The 20,014-nt window shown below is 65.0% G+C and overlaps 2 protein-coding genes across 5 annotated transcripts; one reads left to right on the top strand and one right to left on the bottom strand.

Moving 5' to 3' along the window:
• The first annotated feature begins 371 nt into the window (after positions 1-371).
• Positions 372-5,158, top strand: SMPD2 (sphingomyelin phosphodiesterase 2). 2 transcript variants are annotated; one of them, XM_074925647.1, is made up of 11 exons: positions 372-418; positions 1,419-1,514; positions 1,951-2,047; positions 2,351-2,427; positions 2,685-2,778; positions 2,869-2,958; positions 3,357-3,439; positions 3,650-3,782; positions 3,856-3,960; positions 4,055-4,211; positions 4,439-5,158. In XM_074925647.1, the coding sequence occupies exons 2-11, from the start codon at positions 1,465-1,467 to the stop codon at positions 4,780-4,782; spliced, it is 1,230 nt and encodes a 409-aa protein (XP_074781748.1). In that variant the 5' UTR covers positions 372-418; positions 1,419-1,464; the 3' UTR covers positions 4,783-5,158. The 2 variants fall into 2 exon arrangements, with proteins under 2 accessions (XP_074781748.1, XP_074781749.1); XM_074925648.1 differs by lacking the exon at positions 372-418 and adding an exon at positions 1,096-1,259.
• Positions 5,159-5,311: 153 nt separating this feature from the next.
• On the bottom strand, positions 5,312-19,522 carry MICAL1 (microtubule associated monooxygenase, calponin and LIM domain containing 1). 3 transcript variants are annotated; one of them, XM_074925640.1, is made up of 26 exons: positions 19,166-19,522; positions 14,384-14,597; positions 14,026-14,304; positions 13,032-13,239; positions 12,805-12,921; positions 12,547-12,645; positions 12,312-12,467; positions 11,990-12,090; positions 11,459-11,716; positions 10,932-11,047; positions 10,723-10,849; positions 10,392-10,464; positions 9,763-9,913; positions 9,500-9,687; positions 9,276-9,385; positions 9,136-9,186; positions 8,959-9,036; positions 8,414-8,582; positions 8,245-8,327; positions 7,696-8,134; positions 7,496-7,575; positions 7,244-7,402; positions 7,026-7,119; positions 6,841-6,940; positions 6,678-6,751; positions 5,312-6,575 (listed from the first exon to the last, which is right to left on the bottom strand). In XM_074925640.1, the coding sequence occupies exons 3-26, from the start codon at positions 14,284-14,286 to the stop codon at positions 6,445-6,447; spliced, it is 3,423 nt and encodes a 1,140-aa protein (XP_074781741.1). In that variant the 5' UTR covers positions 14,287-14,304; positions 14,384-14,597; positions 19,166-19,522; the 3' UTR covers positions 5,312-6,444. The 3 variants fall into 3 exon arrangements, with proteins under 3 accessions (XP_074781741.1, XP_074781742.1, XP_074781743.1); XM_074925641.1 differs by lacking the exon at positions 8,959-9,036; XM_074925642.1 differs by lacking the exons at positions 13,032-13,239; positions 14,026-14,304; positions 14,384-14,597; positions 19,166-19,522 and having other exon boundaries at positions 12,547-12,692; positions 12,805-12,894.
• Between the last annotated feature and the right edge of the window lie 492 nt (positions 19,523-20,014).

The raw sequence follows: 20,014 nt of genomic DNA on the forward strand, positions 1-20,014 counted from the left end.
GGGACCCGCAGCCCCGCTCCTCCTGCTGCCACCCGCCGGGGGGGGGGGGGTGGGTCCTGCCTGGCATTAGGGCATCCAAGAGATTCTATTCCTAACCAGGCTCCCTGTGGAGCTCACCCAGCCTGGGGAAGAGACCGGGACAACGGCCGGGGGGGTGCGGGATGCTCCCGGTGTCCCGGGAGACCCCACGGGAGAGGGAGGGAGGGGGCCTGTGTGGGCTGGGGTGGGGTGAAGGGGCATCCCCAGCGCCAGGGGAAGAGCCGCGCGAAGCCGCCCGTCCCCCCGGTGCCCGTCCATCCCCCCCGCGCACCCCCCTACACCCGCTCCCCCCGCCCCGGCCCTTCCCCTTCCCGTTCCGCAGCGCTGCCTGCCGGGACGCGTAGTTCCCGCGGCCCCGCGCCGCTCCGGCCCGCCCCAGGTCCGCTCCGCGCCTCGCTCCGCGCCCCGGGCCCGCTCCGCGCTCCGCCACCCCCCCCGCCTGTTGCTCCCCCCGGCTCCCCCCGCCTGTTGCTCCGCGCTCCCCCCCGCGCCTGTCGCTCCCCCCCCGCCTCCGCCTGTTGCTCCGCGTCCCGCTGCGCGCCCGGTCCCGCGGGGAGCTGGGAGGGACGGAGGGAGGCGGGGGGAGCCCCGGGGGGGCGCTCAGCCGCGGGGGGAGCTGCCGGTGTTAGCACCGGGATCAGCCGCTCGCTAATCCCGACGGGGCAGGCAGAGCCCGGCTGCCCGCACCCCCCTGCCCGCACCCCCCTGCCCGCAGCCCCCTGCCCGCACCCCCCTGCCCGCACCCCCCTGCCCGCACCCCTCTGCCTGCACCCCTGTGCCCGCACCCCGCTGCCCGCACCCCCCTGCCCGCACCCCCCTGCCCGCACCCCTCTGCCCGCAGCCCCCTGCCCGTACCCCTGTGCCCGCACCCCCCTGCCCGCACCCGCCATCCCAGAGCCCCGGTTTTTCTCCTTCTCGGTTTTAAAGAGCCGCGGGGGAAGCGGAGCTGGCAAACAGCGCTGGGGCTGCGCCCGGGAGTTTGGGGGGGTGGGGGGGTGTCTGGGCCCTCCGGGGTTTGGGAGGGGGTTTCAGAAGCATCCGTGCGCTTCCCACGTGGGGAGGTGGGTGCTGGGGCCCGTGGCCGCGCCTCGACGCGCCACTTTGAACCCGGGGTTTAAAGTCCGTTTAAACTCGCTGACAAAGGGTTTGGGTCCCGCACCCCATCGCGGGCCCACCCGTGTCCCCACCCGCGGGGTGGAGGGGTCACCCGTCTGGTTTGGGTACGTTTGAGGGGGGCAAGTTGGGGTTCAGGATGGGTCGTGGGGGTGGGAGAGGAGGGGATGGTGAGGGGCACCCCGAGTGCTCCACCCTCCCGGCCTTTCTGCCCTGCACCCCACGCCGGCTCCCCGGGGCTGTCACCCCAACCTGCTCCCCCCCAGGACCCCCCCGCTCCGCCCGGCGTTGCCCTGCAGCCCCCCGTAAGCGATGGAGGGAGATCCCACGCTGCGCCTGCGCGTCTTCGACCTCAACTGCTGGTGAGTGCAGAGATCACCCGGGGACCGGGTGGGGGGACCCCCCCCGGGAGAGGGGTCCCAGCTCAGGGGCACCTTCATGGCCCCTTCGTTTTGGGGTCACACCGCGCTCCCAGCCCCAGAGGGCCACGAGGCGCTTGGCTGGGTACTGCCCCCAGTCCCTCCTGTGCCTGCTCCCCCCAAGAAAAGTGCCCCCCACTTGCACCCCAACCAGGGACGAGCTGCCTCGGTTCTGCAGGCAGGAGATGTCCCCAAGCAGCCTCCCTGCGCATCCCTCTTGTCCCCACACGGCCCTTTCCCCCTCCTCTCCCATCTCTCCCAGTCTGCATCCTGCCCGTACCAGTACTGGAGCCCTCTCTCCCCTCTTGGGTCCGGGTGTGCCCTGACACCCCCCGTCACCCCGTCCCCCCAAGCTGGGACCGACCCCCCTCTCTGGCAGGGCCATCCGCTACCTGAGCAAGCGGCGGCAGGAGCGTGTCCGGCTCATCGGGAACATGCTGCGCCGGGAGGGCTTCGACCTGGTGCTTCTCCAGGAGGTGAGGGCAGCCCGTGAGCTGAGCGTGCCCGTTCGCAGCCCGTGAGATGAGTGTGTCAGGTCTCAGCCCATGAGATGAGCATGTCCATTCTCAACCCGTGAGATGAGGGTGCCTGTTCTCAGTGTGAGATGAGTGTGCCCGTTCTCAGCCTGTGAGATGAGCGTGTCTGTTCTCAGCCCATGCGTGTGCTCATTCTCAGCCCATGAACTGAGTGTGCCTGTTCTCAGCCTGTGAGCCGAGTGTGTCCGTTCTCAGCCCATGAGCTGAGTGTGCCCATTCTCAGCCCATCCCTCTGTTCTCCAGGTGTGGAGCGAACAGGACTACAGTGACCTGAAGGCGAAGCTAGGAGGCTGCTACCCCTTCTCCCATTATTTCCGCAGGTGAGAGGGGCCGGGCCAGCCCCCCCCCGGGCTGTCCATGGGGTGGTGGCAGGGCTGTGCCATGTCCTTGGTGTTTGCCACACAGAGAGGCCAGTGTGGCTGCTGTCACCTCTGTCATCGCAGGAGACCTGGAGAGCAGGATGCTCACAGGAGGACACTGGGATCCGGAATTCTGGGGAGCCCCCTTGGTTCGGAGCTGGGGGGAGGCAGAGGAGGGGGGCACCACACTTCCTCACTGCACTTTTCCCCTCCCGCAGCGGGGTCATTGGCAGCGGCCTCTGCGTCTTCTCCAGGTTCCCCATCCTGGACACCCTCCTCTACCAGTACTCGCTGAACGGATACCCCTACATGGTGAGTGGGGTAGGGGGGACACACAGCACCGTGGTGCCCGGCCCCACAGAGTCTCACTGGCCCTGACCCACTCCCCTTCCCCTCCGGCAGCTCCAGCATGGGGACTGGTTCTGCGGCAAGTCCGTTGGCCTTGTCATCATTAAGATCTCCGGGATCATCTTCAACGTCTACGTCACCCACGTGAGCACCCCGGGGAAGGACCCAGCATGGGGGGGGGGGGTGTGGGGGGTGGATGTGTGATGGGGGGGAGGAGGACGAGTGGCTGTACCCCTCCTTTGCTGTCCCCTCGCTTTAACCACTGCTCTGCACCATCTCTCCTGGGACTATGCACTGATTTAATGAAATATTGCTCTGGAGGGGGGCTGGGGGGGGGGGGCAGGGACCCACAACCTGGCTGTGCACTGGGGTGAGCATCCCAGGCTGTCCTTGTGGGGGGTGAGATGAAGACAGAGGGGTTGGCCAGACCCAGGGGGACTGTCTAGAGGGGCTGGGGGGGTTTGCAGGGAGCCTAGGAGCAGGGCAGTGTTGACATGGGGGTCACGGCTGCTTTGCCCCCCCCCCGCTCCCCTTCTCGCCAGCTGCACGCCGAGTACTGCCGGGAGAAGGACGCCTACCTGCCCCACCGCCTGGTGCAGGCATGGGAGCTGGCGCAGTTCATCCGGTGAGAAACTGTGGGGTGTCCCACGGGATCCCCCCGCTGCGGGTCCCCAGGGCATGTACGGTCACCCCTGCCCCTGGGGCTTGCACTGCAGGGAGCTCCCAGTCCCACCAGTCCCAAGCAGGAGTAAATCTATGGAGCACTGGGGGGGTTCCCAGTCACCCCAGTCCGGTGCAGGGCAAGGCAGGGGATTAGCTGTCCCCATCCCTGCAGACACACCTCGAAGGCGGCCGATGTGGTGCTGCTGGGAGGGGACCTGAACATGCACCCCGAAGACGTGGGCATCCGGCTGCTGCGCGGCTGGACGGGGCTGCGGGACGCCTTTGCTGAGGCCGCGCACTTTGAGGTGAGTGTCAGAGTGTGAGCGGGGTCCCGGGGAGCACCCAGAGCCCCCCACTCACCCGGATACACCGTCCCAGGGCTGCGAGGACGGCTGCACCCTCATCCCCAACAACTGCTTCACCGTCAAGTCAGAGCTGCTGCCCTTCCCGCTGGGCATCCGCATCGACTACATCCTCTACAAGGTAACGGGGGGGCCCTCGGCCACTGGCTGCGGGTGGCAAGGGGGGAGACACCATCGTGACTCGTCCCACCCCCCCCCCCCATCCCCTCGTCCAGGCCGTTTCCAGCTTCACGGTGAAGTGCGAAGAGCTGAAGACCACCACGGGGCCAGCCCCGGGCATGGACATCCCCTTCTCAGACCACGAAGCTGTGATGGCAACGCTGCACATCCAGAGGCAGGGACGGTCTGCGGGTGCCGCCCTGGGCACAGCTGGTAAGGTGGGGGGAGTGCTGGCGAGGTCCCCCATGTGCCAGCAGGGCTGGCGGGTGAACTGGTGGAGGTGCCTAAGAGTTTTTGGGGATGTTTCCCTTTGATTAGAACACCCCTTGGGGTGCTGCTTGTGGAGGGGTGCCTGGACAGGGCAGAGCAGTGGGGACAGGGTAAAAAAAGGGGTATAAGGGGGTGTTCCACCCTGCTGAGCTGTTCCTGTCCCCTCCCAGAGCCGACGCTGGTGGACGTGGTGACAGAGGCGCGGACGGAGGTGGGCGTGGGGCTGCGGGCAGCGCGGCAGCAGCGTTACTCCACGGGCAGGATGGCCGTGCTGGCCCTGCTGCTGCTGCTGCTGCAGGCCCTGGCTGTGCTGGGCGCGCTGGCAGGGCTGGCTGCCGGGCAGCCCTTCCCCAAGCTCTCCTTCTCCCTGCTGGCCTTCCTCGCCATCGGCGTCCTCCTCCTCGCCACCGGCCTCCACCTCTTCCACACCATGGAGGTGAAGATGCTGCAGGGCACCGAGGAGCAGATGCGGATGGCGCTGCGGGCGCTGCAGGAGCTTCCCAGCGACGGCTGAGCCGGGGCTGTGGGTGTCCCACGATGTGCCCCCCCAGTCCCATCCTGGCACCTTTTGATCCCATTTTCTAGTTGACTTCTAGTTTTAGGCCAGCAGCGCTGGTTCGACAGCCACCTCTCTGGGTGAAATTAAGATTTTTTGAGGTACATTCGTCGCGTTGGCCCCTATGGGAACCACAACGGAGGCGGGTTTTAATTGCTGGTTTTTTAATACACCTTTTCTACCTGGAGGGACCCACCAGTGTGGCCAGGAGGCTCGAGAGGCTCAGCCCTCCCTTGCCTGGGGCGGCCTCGGGGGCTGCTGGTGAAAGCTGGCGACTGCTCCGGCAACCAGATTTAACTTGGATAGAAAATAAAAGCAGTATTTTAGCCCTTGGTGCCGGGTCGGGGAGGCTTTATTCAAAGGGAGGGGGGGGGGTTGCAGCAGCATCGTAGGGCTGGTACAAACAAGGCGGGCTGGAGGATTTGGGGAGGGCAGGATGAGGGCTGAACGTGGCGGGGGTATCGCTAACGGAGGAGCCTGTGCCCAGGACCCCCCTGCCCGCCATGGCTGGGGCTGCTGTAAGCACCATTTGGCCGTGGAGGCCACCCCGCAACAACTGGGGCCTCCAGGAAGGTCTGAGAGGTCTGTGCAAAGGTCATGGCATTGCCAAGCAGGAGAAAGCCCAAAGGGGCAAGGAGGACACGGCCGCTGGCGTCCCTTGTCCTCGGTGTCACACAGTGCCAGGGCACAATCCCCCTGGGGAGCTGCTGGACAAAAAGCCCCTTCCCCAGCCCTGGGGCCTCACAGGGGCGTTTTGGACCCCGGTTTCCTGCAGTAGCCAGGGACAGCGTGGACGTGGCACCCAAAAGCAGCGATGCAGAGCGGCGGGATCAGCCCCGTCTGGCTGTTGCTGACCCCACTCCTAGAGCCAGATGTCCCCAGCTGGGATGGGTGTCCCGGGAAGAGATGGAAGTGCCAGGCTGAGATGGATGTCCAAGGTTAGGATGGATGTCCCAGGCTGGGAAGAACGTCCTGGGGTGACTTCCAGGGGCTGCTCCTGCCACTGCCCCTCCACATTTGGCATCTCCACTGTGACCTGCCTGTGGTGGCCACAGTCACATCCCCGCTACCAGGAGCAAAATCCATCAGGGCCCAGGGCCTGGGGCTGGACAGGTAGATGAGGCACCTTTCCCCTCCTGTTCTGAATCAGCCAGTGCTGCAACTCGAGCACAAGGGGCTTTGCCAGACAAAACGCTTTCGATGCCCCAGCCAAGCCCCCTCGAAGCGGTGCCGGCTGTGGGACCTGCACCGGGCGAGACCCCACTTCCCCGTGGGGCTTCTTCCTCCTGTAGCAAACCCTGGGCCGAGCCACTGCAGTCCCCGTGTTTCGTAGCCCCCTGCAAATCTCATTTTCAAGCAAGCACAAGGCAAAGGCAATCCAGCCAAGCGCGGGGGTGCCCTCTCCATCCCCCAAAGTCGGGGTGCTCCTTTGGTGTCTCCCCACGGCAGGCTTTGGCAAGCAGGGAGCTGGCTTCGCCGTGGCAGCTGCCTGTGCCTGCGGGCAGCTCAGGCATCACCACCTTCAGAGGCAGCTCAGGGTGATGCTCAGCTTGGGGCGGGGGGGTGGACACACTGCTTGTCCCCCCAGGGAGGAACCGGTGGGTCCTGGGGCCGCACGGATCAGGCCCGCAGCTCGCTGAGCCGCTTCTCCTCCTGCATGTGGATGAGGACGTCGCGCTTGTTCACCACCTCCACCAGCTGCTCCAGGATCTCCTGCTCGGCCGCGTGATCCTCGGGTGTCTTCAGGGATTCTGCGGGAGCAGAGGGCTGGAGCAGGGCTGGGTGGGCCACAGCCCCGGCCGCGCTCCCCCCGCCGTGCACAGGGACCCCCCCCGACACACGCTGGCACTCACCCTCCCTGTTCATGTAGGACCGGAGCTTCTGGTCAAGCTGCCACTGCTGCTCCTGCAGCTTCAGCTCCTGCACCCTGTGGGGAGGGAAGGGGGGTGCTGGGTGCTGGGTTTGGGGCGAGCTGAGCCCCCACACCGACTGGGGAGCATCCCCCCCAAGCCTTACACGATCATGAGGTCTGACTCCTCGGACATCAGGCTGTTCTTCTTCTGGACCAGGTACAGCAGCTGGTTCATCCACTGTGTCTTCTTGTCAGCTGGGGTGCCTGCGGGGCAGGGGGGGTGTGAATGGGGTGCAAACACCCCCTGTCATGGGGGGTCACAGTGCCCCCCCATCCACGCTGGCCTTACCATCCTCATCCCGGAGTAACTTCTCCAGTTTGATGCCCTGCTGCTCCAGCTCCCGGAATGTCACCTCGATCTCCTCCAGCCGCCTCTGGATGGCCTGCGAGGGAAAAGCAGTGCTTGCCTGTGGGCTGGCACGTCCTGGCATGTGGCCACTGACAGCAGGATGGAGGGGACGGGGGATGGCGCTGGGCTGGGGACCCAGCTCTCCTCAGTGGGGCTACCTGGGCTTTGCAGAACCGCTTCATCTGGGCTTCCCTGGCCCGGCGGGCCAGGGTGCGCTTCCAGGTGGGGTATTTCTCCTCTTCCTCCAGGTCCAGGTGCTGTGAAGGGATGGTGGCACGGGCGGGGGGGTCAGTCCCTGCGTCAGGCACCTCCTGCCCCTGCAGCCAGAGCCGGTGCCTCTGTGAGAGGAGCAAGAGTCCCCGCCACTGTCTGGGCTGGTGGGGCCACTGCCGCTCGGGGAAAGCACTCACCAACTCTGCCATGATGTCAAGGTCTGTGCCTTCCTCCTCCTCCTCCTCCTCCTCTTTCTCACTGTCACTCTCCTCCAAAGCTGCCCCAAGAAAAGAGCCATTTTGTGCCAGTGCCTCACCAACAAGATGTGGGGCATCGCAGAGTACTGGAGCGAGCCAGAGCCCTGCTCGGCTGGAGGCTCCAGGTTGTAGCCACTCACCTTCCTCTACAGCCACTTCCTCCTCCTCCTCCCAGGCGTTTTGTCCCTGCCACTGGGCAGGGAGAGCCTCGGGTGCTGCTTGGAGCCACCGACGAGCCGGCTTCGGTGGCGGCTCAGGCTCTCCTTCAGCGGTGAGGTTCAGCGTGGACAGCTTGAGCTTCTCCAGCGGCGTGAGGACAATCTTCCTCCTGCCCCCACTCTCCTCGCCCTCCTCTGCTAGTGCTTGGGGCTCTGCTCTGAGATCCTCCTCCTCGCTCACATCCTCCTCAGGCTCTGCCAGCAGCTCCTGCTCCGCTGTGTCTCCAGCATCCTCTGCTGCCACAGGCTCTCCCCCCGGCTGTGGGGCTGCTGCCGGGGGGTGCAGGGGACTGAATGCCCCCTCCTTGGGGGCCACACACGGGCTCCCAGCATCCAAGGGCGGGCGGGTGGCAGTGGCATCCTAGGGCATAGCCAGGGGTGGAGGGGTGAGGCCACATGGGGCTGTGCCCAAGCAAACCCCTCCACCTTCTGCCCTTCCTCCACCATCTGGGGGGATTTACAGTGACTTACCCCATCAGGCAGCACCGGGGGCTCGTCCTGGGGCAGATCCATGCTGGGTGGATTGGGGTAGTGAAGCGAACAGTAAAAATGACCTGGGGGAGGGCCCAAACCCATGTGACGACCTGCAAGTTGGAGAAACTTTGCCCTGAGCATCCCCTCTCCCCATAACCCGCCTCACCGTCCTCCTCGTTGAAGGCGTAGTCGCCCAGGCGCAGGGTGGCCCCGCACTGCCAGCACTGGAAGCACCCGCGGTGGAAGAAGCGTCCCTCGGCGCTGGCTCGCTCCAGGATGTAGACGCGGCGGCCGCAGAAGTAGCAGGCGTCACTGCTCTCCCCGCGGGCCGGCGGCTACCGGGGAGGGGGGAGAGGATAGGCTGGGGTGGCACCGGAGTGCTGCTGGCACCCACCCTGCCCCGGGGCTTTGTGGGCAGCCCAGGGGGTTCGGGGGCCAGGGGGGGGCTTTGCCCCTCTTGCAGAGGTGCTCGGGATGGGTTTGCTGGCACCGGCGAGGGAGTGGCAAGTCTTGGCTCCGGAAAACCAGTTGGGTCAGGAAACAGGCAGGGAGGAGTCGGGAGCCCGTGGGTGTTCGCTTGCGCAGCCCCAGCCCCAGCCCTTGGCTCGGTCCCACCAGCTGCTGGTGCCCCCCACAAAGCACACACCACCCCCACCCCACCCCCCCCCAGGAGCTGGCCCCCCAGCACCCCAGGGTGACACGAGGACCGACCTGCCCTGGGTCCATGGTGGCAGTTTGTGGTGGCTTGTGGGCACCGTCCAGAGTGTCTCCATCCAGCCCCATGTCCAGCTACGAGCGACCCGAGGGCAAGGTCAGCCCCCCACTCTTCCCCCCTGGGTTGGCTACACCCCGGCACAGCACCCCCCGAGGCCCCCGGGGCAGACCCACCTCAGCGTCCCTGTGGTTCCTCTTGGCCTCAGCGTCCTTCTGGGCACTATCCTGCAAACACAAAGGGGGTGGCTAGGATGGGGGTGGGGGGGTGGCATGGTTTTGGGGTGTCACCGGGGTGTGGGTGAGGGTTCCCTCACCTGGGCACGCTTGTGTGTCATGTTCCGGCTTTTCTGCAGCTTGCTGAGGAAGAGGATGGCCCCTCGCGTGCCGCGGGGAGACAGGGGCTTCTTGCTGACCTCCTCTGCCTCTGCACAGAGGGGACACGGCCATGCTGGTGGGACCCACCCTACAAAGTGGGGGCACCCAGCCAGCTCCGCTGGGGCTTGGGATGGAAAAAAAAAACCCCACCAAAATCTCGCACCTGGAGAGGTTTTGAAAGCTTCATAAAATTGGCTGAGGTAGGTGATGAGCCCCAGGCGGTCGGGCTCTGCCATGGTGGCCATCTCGGCACTGGAGAGGACGGGCTGGATGCCCAGCTCCTGCTCCGCCGTGTCCAGCATCATCTGGTGGGTCTGGATGGGATCCTGGGGGTCCACAGAGTCAAAGTTTCTGCGGGGAGACACGGGTGCTATCAAGGTGGGTTCTGCCGGGTGGGGGGGTCCCAGGGGTGTCCCAGGCACTCACACCAGGTCGGGGCGAAAGCGGTGGATGAGGGCGCAGAGGGCCAGACCGCTGGTCCAGGAGGAGGTGAAGTCGGTGACTGCCACACCACGGTACCCAGCCGTGCTGGCCTGGCACCAGCTCAGCAGCTCCTCATAGGCGTCTCCAGACACCACTGGGGAGGCAGCACACATGTCCCCATCCCAAAGAGGCAGGGGACAGCCACCCCCCAACCCACTCCCTCCCACCAGTGCTTTAGGGGGGACGGGGTCCCATGGGAGTGACGCGAGACCTCCCCCATGCAACCACCCCCCTGCAAAAGGCTCAAAAAATGGTTTGATAAAGCATCTGTTAATATTTCACAGCTCAGCATCAGTGTGGGCCAGGAGGAGGGGGACAGCTTCCCCCCAGAAAGGCATCTGGGGGGCTGTGCCCCCATGGGGGCCGTGGGCAGATGGAATGCAAACCCATGGTGCCACTGGGATGGAAACGCAGCTGCTGCTGGGAGGAGCATGGCCAGCTGGACACCGGCCAGGGCTTGAGAGAAGAAGGATGGGGAGGAAAATCAGGGCAGGAGCCGTGCTGGTATGGGCTGCTGGGAGGAACGGGGGGTCCTGGTGCTGGGGGACTGGGGCAGGATCAGCTGCTCCTACCATTGCTGAGGCGGTTGTCGCTCTTCCTCTTGTGGTCCATCTCCACCGTGCCCACAAGATAGAGGTCCCGGACCTGCCAATGGTACGTGTTGGTGGTGGGTCACCACTGGCACAGAGCCAGTGGCACCACGCAGGGAGCTGACCCAGCAAAGTGGGGGGACACTCAGACCCCTTCCACACCTCCCCAGAACCACCCACATCCACGACGGGCAATGCATTAAATGTCCTGGGGACCAACAGCTTCAGCCTCACACCCTTTGGGGACAGGGGACCATGTAAATTGGTGCCCCCCTGACTGCTGGGGAGGCTGGGCAGGATCTGGGCCGGGTACCTGGCTGGCTTTGATGGCCTGCAGGTTGATGTTGGGGTAGCGCGTGGCCGGGTCGATGCTGTACTGGCTGATATTCTTGTTGGTGTTGTCTGGGGAGGTCTGTGAGAGGTGCTGGTAGATGCTCTCCCTGTGTGCAAGGGACAGGGCTCGGCTCAGTGCCACCGTCCTCGTCCACTCTGGAACCGGCCCAGCAGGACGGGGACACTCACCTCTCGGCCAGCACCTCCAGTGGGGGGGTCCCGGCTGCCCACCGCCGCACCATCCACGCTGCGTCGAAGGCGGCCAGGAAGCCCCTGGCCACGCCGGTGCCCAGTGGCCAGAAAGGCTGCAAAGGGAAAGGCAGAGAGGGATGGAGCTGGAGCCGCGCGGCCGGTCGGGGCGGCTGGGAGGAGGCTGGTTGCTGCCAGGCTTGGCCGGGGATGAAAGCGGGGAGCGGCGGCGCGACGCGCAGGGAGAGGACGGGCAGCTCTCTCCTCCCCGGCCAGGACAGCTGCCTGTCAGGGGGAGCTGGGCTACTCCTCCAGCCTGAACCCCGATCTCCAGTGGGGCCGAGGAAGGGGATAACCCCACCAAACCATCCTGCTCCTGGGCCTCGGGGAGCCTGGCCTCAGGGGTGGGGTGCACCGGGTAGTCAGGGCAAGAAGCACGTAGGGAGTGGGAATATGTTGCAGCCAACACATCTGGCAGGGAGAGGGGAAACGGAGGCACGCAGCAGTGCTGCAACGGGGACCCTCACCTCCACCAAGCAGTCTCCCACCAGCCCGAGGAGCAGACGGGCCCCGTTGTGCTCCCGCACCAGCGCCGCGTTCTCCGAGCGTGTCATGCAAGTGAAGTCAAACATGTCGACGTCTGGCAGGTTCCGGTGGTTGAGGGCGAATTCCAATTGGGGCAGGCGGTAGTTGGTGGAGAAGTTGGCGGCTTCTTTGGCATAGCTGAGGAGAGCACTGCGGTTCACGTTCTCCGGGGACAGGAGGCTCTCGATGTCCGCTTTGTCCTGCGGGGATGGGGTGAAGCTGGCTGGGATGCGGGAGGTGGTGTTTGCCCCCCCCAGCCTGGGTGCAGCCAGCTCTGGGGTGAAGCCATGTCACTGGCCTTGGGGCTTTGAAGCCCCCAAAAGGGTTTTTCCCCATCACAGGTAACAGCTGCTGAAGCCCCCACCACCCCAGAGGTACACGGTCAAACCAGCACCCGTGATTTGGATCCCACCCTCTGGGCTTTCAGCCACCCATTGCTATGGGATGCCAGGGCCAGATCCTGCCCCCCTCACCTGGAGGATGACCCCCTTCTTGAGCAGGCTCTGCTTCTTGGCCGTCATGACAAAATAGTGAGTGTCGTCCTTGTAGTAGACGATGTTTTCCAGGTCGATGCCTGGTGATGGGGAAGGAGCTGAGCTGAGCCCCAGGGCAGAGCCCCAGGGAGCCCCCGCACTGGGCTCAGCCACCAAATGTCCCCTGCAGTGAGGTACCGTGCGAGGACATGCACCCCATCATGCAGGGGACATCCCAGGGCTGAGCCTCCAGTTGTACCAGGAAGGGACAGGGACCCCCAGCATCCCCCCCCCCCTCCGTGTCAGGGCTGGGACCACCAACCCGTTTTGTTGTAGAGGTTTTGGAAGAACTTCTGGTTGTAAATTCGGGCCACGCCACTGATCTCAGCCACCTCCACCTCAGCCCGGCTGTGGCGGTTGATGAAGTTGGTGGTGATGCCGATGGCCAACTTCCCCCGTGTCTCCTTCCGCTTGAACCCTGCAGGATGGGAGAAGTGTGAGCCCCCATCTGGCCCCCCCATACCAGCCCTGGGGGTGCAGAGACCCACTGCTGTCACCTTCGGGGACAAATTTGCCGCCGCCGGCTGAGATGAGGACGTCAAACTCGTAGTGGCTGAGGGGAGAGGAGCTGGGCTGCAGCACAGCCCGCCAGCCGCCTGCAGGGAGAGGGACGGTCACGAGCATGCTGGGTCTCAGCTGGGACCTGCTCCGGGGTGGGGGGAGAGGGTTGTATCTCATTCCCCCCTGCCCCCAGGCATGAGTTGGGCTAGCAGAGGGACTGGGGGGCACAGAGTGTCCCCACAGTGATACCATACCATGTCCACCCGCCTTGCCCGCGGGGGGGACGAGGCCCTTGAACTGCACGTTGATGTGCACCTCCACCCCCAGCAGCAGAGCCACCTTCAGCAGGATCAGTTGGAGCTGCCGGATACCTGGGAAGGGAGAGGGGGGCGCTCAGGGCTGCACCTCCCAGCCTCTGGGCTCCCCACAGAGTGGGGGACCCCAGGGGTGCATGCAGAGCTTGGCCCCCTCCCAAACTCACTGATGTGGTCCAGTGTGCCAGTGCAGAAGCGCCCATAAAATTTCTTGGCACCCAGCGCCCGCAGGTCGTGGATGGTGAAGGGCCAGAGGTGCAGGACGTTGTTGCGGGAGAAGGAGTCCCTCTTCTCCACCAGCACCACGCGGGCACCCAGCAGCACCAGCTCGATGGCCGCCCGCAGCCCGCAGGGGCCGGCCCCCACCACCAGGCACTGCGGAGGGGACGGGGGGTGTGAAGGGGACAGGCACCCCCCTCCAAGGGTTCCCCACAGGCAGCATCACCCCCCTTCCCCTGGGCAGGATCTGCCTCTCCCCACTCTTCCCCTTTTCCCCTGGGCTACAAGCACTGCTTCTCCTTGCAAAGTGGGGGGCCCTGTGGGGTGCCCCCCGCCTCCCCGGCTGCCTGAACCTTGCCTTCACATGGGGCAATGGCAGCAATTAAGGCACTCGGTGAGATAAGGGACGCACGTCTCCTGCCTGCTGCAGCCTGGGGACAGGGAGATTTCACCAGCAACAGGATCCAAACCAGGATTCGGGTTTGATCTCCTGCCAGGCCCTCACAGGGCTGGGAGGGGGATGATGGGGCACCAACAGTAGGGACAAGAACCATCAGCTCTGGGACAGGGGGACAGAAATAGGGTCCCCCAGCCCTACGGGGACATCCTACCCCAGCAGCATGCTCCTGTCTCCCAGAAAGGGCTCGGCAGGTCCCTCTGCCCCTTTGCAGTCCTCTCCCCTCCCGGGATGTCCCCAGCAAGCAGCAGCCAGGAGGAGGAAGGACGCTGCTGGCTGCATGGAACCGAGGTGGCATCACACCATGGGGAGGGGAGTGGCACTAACTAACACCCTGTCCTATTAAACCCCATCAACCTGCCACCTGGCACATCCCGCATCCTCCCGGGGTGGGGGCCAGGGTGCCCCAAGGGATGCTCTCACTCTGGGGACAAGGACGCAGGGCAAGGAGGGACCCAAACCTTGTGCCCAGGGATCCCTGGTACCTTGGTGCTGGCACAGGCTGTGCCCTGGTCGTAGTCCTTGTGCCCAGCTTTCTTATCCAGCTTGCTCCACAGGGCCTTGGCACTCCAGTAGTTGAGGGCAGCCTTGAGGCCGTGGTAGAGCTGGAGGCCGCTGCCCTGCAGCCCCAGGCGCTGGCACAGCTCCCCGAAGCAGCTCAGCACCTCCCGGCACTCCCCGGCACGCAGGAACCTCTCGAAGATGGCATGGGCCGGGTTGCCCGGCTCGTCAGCCGGCACACTCATCCTGCTTCACCCAGCAGCCTGGCGAGGGGCAGCAGAGATAAGTCGGGGGGACAGGACCCTCCTGCACCCCCATCCTCAAACCCATCCGATACCAGACCTGGTGTCCGGGCACGAGGTTTCCCAGCCTGAGGTGCCGTTGGGTGATGGTGCTACCGGAATCAGGGCCCTTTCCCGCAGCGGCTGGCGGAGACTTCCCTGGGTGCTGCACCCAGTGAGCCACAGTGTCACCCTGCCGCGGTGACGTCAGGGGAGGGGACGGGGAGGGCTGTGGTGGCAGCAAGTGGCTTCCTCTGTGTGTGTACCTGCAGTAGCTGAGAGCAGAGAGCAGTGTTTTGGAGCAAAGATAGGGCTTCCTTCCTCTTCGCCCTTGGCCTTGTTGGGGGAGGGACAGGGAAGGGGGTCCTGGCTGCAGGGACAAACCTCAGCTGCCCCAAAAAACCAGCAAGACCTGGGGCAGGAGGGAGCAGGATTGGACCCATCCCACCAGCCTGTTTTTTGCCACCAGAGCGGGGCGATTTCCCCCCCCCCCTCCGCCTCTACCACCCCTGAAGCGGGGAGGAAGCAGATTAGCACAGAGGAAGCACCACTGGGGAAACCAAAAAAAGCTCAACCACTGTACCAACGGCCCCATCACACCAGGGAACCTGCGGGAGGAGGGGTGCAGCACATTCCCCTGTGGTTACCCCAAAACCTTCCCACTCCTGGCAGCTCCCAGGGGACCAGCACTGCCTGCATCTGCCTCCCACTCCTGGCACTGTCCCCCCAGCACCGTCCCACGCCACGCTCTGTCTTGCCAGCCCCAGCACTAAAGCACAAAGCTTTGCCTTTTCCAGCTGTTGTCGCCAAGCCCTGGGGCTGGGAAAGCCTCCCACAGCCCGGTGGAGACAAGGAGGAACCGGTGGAAAGGCTCCAGAACCCGGCGTGCTCCTACCTTTGAACCATCGCTCTTTGCCCTCTCACCGCTCGGTGTTACCGGCGGGCACCTGGCAGCACCCCGAAGGTGGCACCCAGCCCCACAGCGGGATGCCACAGGGGGAAAGATGCCATGTCCAAGCCAAGCTGCCCTCGGTGGGGTGGGAGAAAGGAGATGTTTAAGCCTGGGCTTTAATTTGGGCTGGAAAGCCCAGATTCGAGCTGGGTTTCAAGTTTGGTCTTGCTCCAGCAGCTTTCAGACACCCACACGTGCTTTGCAAGGCCACCTGGAGCCACGGAGGATGCAAAGCACTTCTGCAGGTCACCTTCCCTCCCCAGCACCACAGCCAGGAAATCCCGGCGTTTTAACCTCTTCCTTCCTGGGCAGACACAAGGATAAAGCATCCAGCCGGGCTGGAGAAGGAGCAGGCACCCACCAGTCCCCAAAGCAGCAGCATGGAGACAGAGGGCACGACATGACTGATGAATCCACAGCAGGGCTGTGAGACCCGCGGGCAGATTTCTGCTCTTCCCCTGAGCGCTGCCAGCCCTCTGGCCCTGCCAGCGAGCCAGAATGAGCCTGGGGAAACTGAGGCAGCGCTGCAAACCTCACCAGAGAGCGCAGGCACGTTGTCCCACCAGCTGCCCGCCCTCCTCCTGCGGGAGGTTGCCCAGGCCGCCGTGCTGGCTGGCCGGGCTCCAGTGCCTCGTGCTGCCCAGGCACGATGGGTTTTGATGGGTTTTCCCCTGGGAGCTCACGTTACTGCACCGGCGCCTGCCAAAGCCACCACACAGCAGCCCCAGGGTGATGGGGCAAAGGCAGCTGCCCCAGCTGGGAGCACCCACTCCAGCATCACCAGTCCATAGGTCTGTAAAAAAACATCTCAAGGCCTCAATTCTCACCGGACATGACGCCGGGGGGGGAGCACACTGCCCAGGAAAGCTTTCCAGCCCCAGCACTTTGGCAGGCAGGCTCGGAGGAGGCAGAACAACAAGCCTTGTGTTACATCAAGTTTCCTACAGAAACGACGCTTGTGCTGGGACACCGTGTCCCCCTTGGCACTCTCAAACCCCTCTGGCAATTGCAAGCCCCCCACAAATACTCAATTCCTGCAGGTTTGATGCAAATAAACAGCTTTCAGCCACAAAAGCCAGTGCCAGTGATAAGACCGTGGTCCTGAGCCAGGCTGTCTCCAGCTGCGCTCTCCCCATGAACGCCTTTTGCATTTCTTCCCTTAAAACTGCTCCTGTGAGCTGGAGGGAGGAGGTGGGGGGGTTGCAGCCAGCCCTGACTCAGCTCACGGTGGCTCTGGTTGGGGTGGCTGCAGACACGCCTATGGGGACATCACCAGAGTCCAGCACATGTGGAGCATCCCTGGAGGAGGGACACAGGGTCTCCCCCTGGCCTTGCACAGAGAGAAGCAGCCCCCTGGGAGGTGGTGGGGGGAGCCGGCCCAGGGGTGCTGGGCAGCGGCGAGCTCACGTGTGCTCCAGGCACGTGGAAAAGGGGTGGGAAAGGACACAACTCCATATGGAGCTAATGAAAGCCAGGAGGATTTCCAGCAGCAGCAGCAGATCCCCTTCCGGCTGAGCCTCTTCCTGCACCGCTGCGCCGGCTCTCGGCATTTTTGGGATCCAGCTTGGAGATCACGGGGCCGGGCTGGACCCTGGGAAAGTCCTTCCAGCAACTTCAGGCATGGCCCCAAAGCCGGCAGGCAGGACGGAGCGTTTCTTGTGGCTGTCCCACAGCTTGGCCATTCTGCTTTTGACTGTTGGCTGAGGAGGGAAGGGGTGAGGCAGCGGGTGCTGCTCTTCCCAGCGTTACCGTGCTCAGGAGAAACATCCCAGGCGTGGGACCGGGCAGAGAGATCGCCCTGGCCCAATCCATGGACAGGAAAGGAAAGGAAAGGCCCATTGCCCTAATTTGGCTGGGTTTTAATCCCTGGAGGGAGGGGAAAAATCCTGTCGGCTCTGGTTTGAACCGGGGATGTGGGTGCATGGGCACATCCTGGCCGAGCCCTGCCCTTAGCAAGCCTCCAGCGTGGAGATGTGGGGAGAAGGGCTGAGGAGAGGGGACAAACCTGCCACCAGCACTGGCGAGGGCAGAGGCTGGCAGCTGCAGGGATGGGGCGTCGCGGTGGAGGGGGTTCCCTTTCAAGGGTGAATGACCCCCCCGTGGAAAGCACATGCCAAAATCTCCCCTCAGAGGTGCAGGACCCAGCCGTGGCTCCTGCAGCCGCTGGCAGCAGAAGTTGGTGCTTCTCCAGGACATTTTGGGGTTGCCCTTTGCAGGGGATCCACAAACCCAGCCACATCCCAGGGAGCCCTGGGCAGAGACAACACTTGGGGAGGGGGGGAGCAAACCCGCCCCCCGCTATTTTGGGTGCTCAGCTTTGCCCCCATGCCCAGCACCAGCCCCATGGGGGGAGCTGACTCTTGCAGCTTAATTTTGGCACGAGGGGAAGTCTGCTCAGGGCCAGGTTTCACACCCCACATCCTTCTCCTCCTCCTGCTTCTCCCTCGTCCCCAGCCACAGCTGTCCCCGCAGGGCTGTCTCGGGGTACAGCAGTGAACCCCAGGTTTGGTTACCCAAACGTACCGCGGCCTTCATCCACACCAGACACCGGGGCTGGGGAACGTGTCCCCTGGCCTCAGCTCTGGGATGGGGCACAGCCCCCACACCTCCAGCCGGGGGTCAGCCTGGGGGGCCCGCGGAGCATCCCTCCCCCTGCACCGGGCGGAAAAAAGCGCTCAGCAAAACTCAAACCTCCCCATCCCACTCGGCACTGGGAGCACTGGTGGCACTGGGAATGGAGTCGAGGAGGAGGAGTGGCAGCTGCTCGCTTCTCCCTTTGTCCCGAGGGGAGCAGAGCTCAGGGGCTGGAGGGGAAAAGCAGCGAGGATAGAGCGGGGGGAGCCCGCTGCCCCCCGGGAGAGGCTTGGGGGGGGGGGGGGGGGGGCAGCCAGAGACAAAGCGCTGCCCCGCCACCGAGCATCCTCGCTCGGCATCCCCGGGACACGCAGGACACGGGCACGGCGGGGCTGAACGCTCCCCCCCAGCACCCCAAAACCACCCCTCGGTTTTGGCAACCCCACCCCCCCGCCCCCCATCCCCCGCTTGCGCAGCAGGGCGGGCCCGGAGCGATGCCGGCCGCGGGCGGAGGGGACCGGCCGGAGGGATGCTGTCCCGGGGTGGGGGACAGCAGAGCCCTCGCCCCCCCACCCCAGGATGCTCTGCCCAGCCCCACCCTCCACTCACCTCCAGAGCCTCTCGGAGGGGGAAACTGAGGCACAGCCCGGGGGGGTGGGGAGGGGGTCAGGGTTGCTCTTGCAGCAGGGCGAGGACGAGCAGGAAACGCTCCGGCAGGGCTGGCAGCTGCCGGCGGACCCCCCCCCTCCTCCCGTCCCCTCCCCTCCCTCCCCCCCCGGCCGGGGGGACCCGGGTGTCCCGGCTGCTGGGAGGCGGCGCTGGGAGCAGTTCCGGTCCGGCGGGGAGGGGCGGGGGGCGCGCCCCGGCTTTGTGCCGCTGCAAATGTGGCTGAAAGTGGGATTATTTTTTTGTTTTTGCAGTGCTGGAGGCTGGAGCCCTCCCCCCGCACCCGCGAGGGGCAGCCCTGCCCTCCCCACGCCGCGCCGGGAGCTTTGGAGCAACGGGACAGCGCAAGCCCGGCTGGTTTTCTTTTTAATTTTTGGGGTGAGAAAGCAGTCTTTTCGCAAACTAAAAAGATTCGGGTGATGAAACCGCTTTGCTTTCTGCTCCGAGTCTCGCCGCCGAACCGTATCCCCCGCCCTCTCCCCACCCGCAGACAAATATAGAGGCCAGGAGGGAGCTGCGGGCACGGGGGGGACCCCCTCGGTGCCAGCCCCGGACCCCGACCAGTGTCACCACAGCCCGCGTGGAAACTTTTGGGCTGATGTTTCCACCTGGGTCCCCTGAGTGGGAGTGACCCCAGTGGGGTGAAGGTACCTGGGGGAAGAGGATGGAGCCGCCGGGGTCACCGAAGATCGCTCCTGGCCGGGCGCTTTTTTGGGGCGTTCTGGTGGTGGCGTCCTCGGGGTGCTGCTGGCCACCTGCCACGTGCTGGGGCGGGCGTCATGGCGAAGGGGCTCGTGGGCCAGTGACGCACGGGGACAACCTGCCACGAGGCTGGTGACGGTGACTCAGGGACACGGGGCGAGCTGGCACAGAGGGCGGGGGTTATGTCGGCGGCCGCCCGTGAGTCACCCGTGGCGGCTGCGGCCAGTGGGGCCGGCCCCCCAGCACCTCCATTGCTCCGTCCCGTGGCCACCTCGGGTCTCTTCTTGGGGGTCCCGGTGTAGAACCCCCCACCATAGCCCCCCTCAGCACCTCGGCCAGTGTGTTTTGAGCCCACCAGCCCCCTGCCAAGCTGCCGGCTGTGGGTGCAGCCGAGCCCACCCGCGTTTTGGGGCTCCGAGAGGCCGGGGCGGACGCGGAAACGGGGCGTCTGCGTCAAACCAAGCGATTTTCCCAGGTGCCGGAGCGGTCGGAAACAGCTCCCTCTGTTTGTGAGCCCTTTGTGGTGCCATGGGAAAGTCTGAACACTGACCTGCTCCTTCCAGCCCCAGCTTTGTCCCCTGGGCAGCAGCAAATGAGCATTAGATCTTAATTACAGCTCCCCAGGCAGCGGGGACAGAGGTCGCCTGGCCAGCACAGTGGGACACGTTTCTCATGCAAACCTGGTGGCCGTGGGCAGCCCGGTCTCTGTCCCCAGCGCAGGGGGACATGCGGTGGCATCCCTGCACCCCTCGGTGTGCTGAGAGAATGGGCAAACTCATAGCACCAATGAGGGCTGCT

Source organism: Athene noctua, chromosome 23 (assembly GCF_965140245.1).
Source record: "Athene noctua chromosome 23, bAthNoc1.hap1.1, whole genome shotgun sequence".
In the NCBI taxonomy this organism is placed as follows: domain Eukaryota; kingdom Metazoa; phylum Chordata; class Aves; order Strigiformes; family Strigidae; genus Athene; species Athene noctua.

Bases quoted from the DNA above. Each gene is read 5' to 3' on its own strand.
- SMPD2 (XM_074925647.1), top strand. From the start codon at position 1,465: ATGGAGGGAGATCCCACGCTGCGCCTGCGCGTCTTCGACCTCAACTGC. The intron at 2,779-2,868 runs GTGAGTGGGGTA...CCCCTCCGGCAG, and splicing joins TGAACGGATACCCCTACATG to CTCCAGCATGGGGACTGGTT. The intron at 2,959-3,356 runs GTGAGCACCCCG...CCTTCTCGCCAG, and splicing joins TCAACGTCTACGTCACCCAC to CTGCACGCCGAGTACTGCCG.
- MICAL1 (XM_074925640.1), bottom strand. From the start codon at position 14,286: ATGAGTGTGCCGGCTGACGAGCCGGGCAACCCGGCCCATGCCATCTTC. The intron at 9,187-9,275 runs GTGAGGGAACCC...TTGTGTTTGCAG, and splicing joins TGACACACAAGCGTGCCCAG to GATAGTGCCCAGAAGGACGC. The intron at 7,120-7,243 runs GTAGCCCCACTG...TTTCCCTCGCAG, and splicing joins AGCGGTTCTGCAAAGCCCAG to GCCATCCAGAGGCGGCTGGA.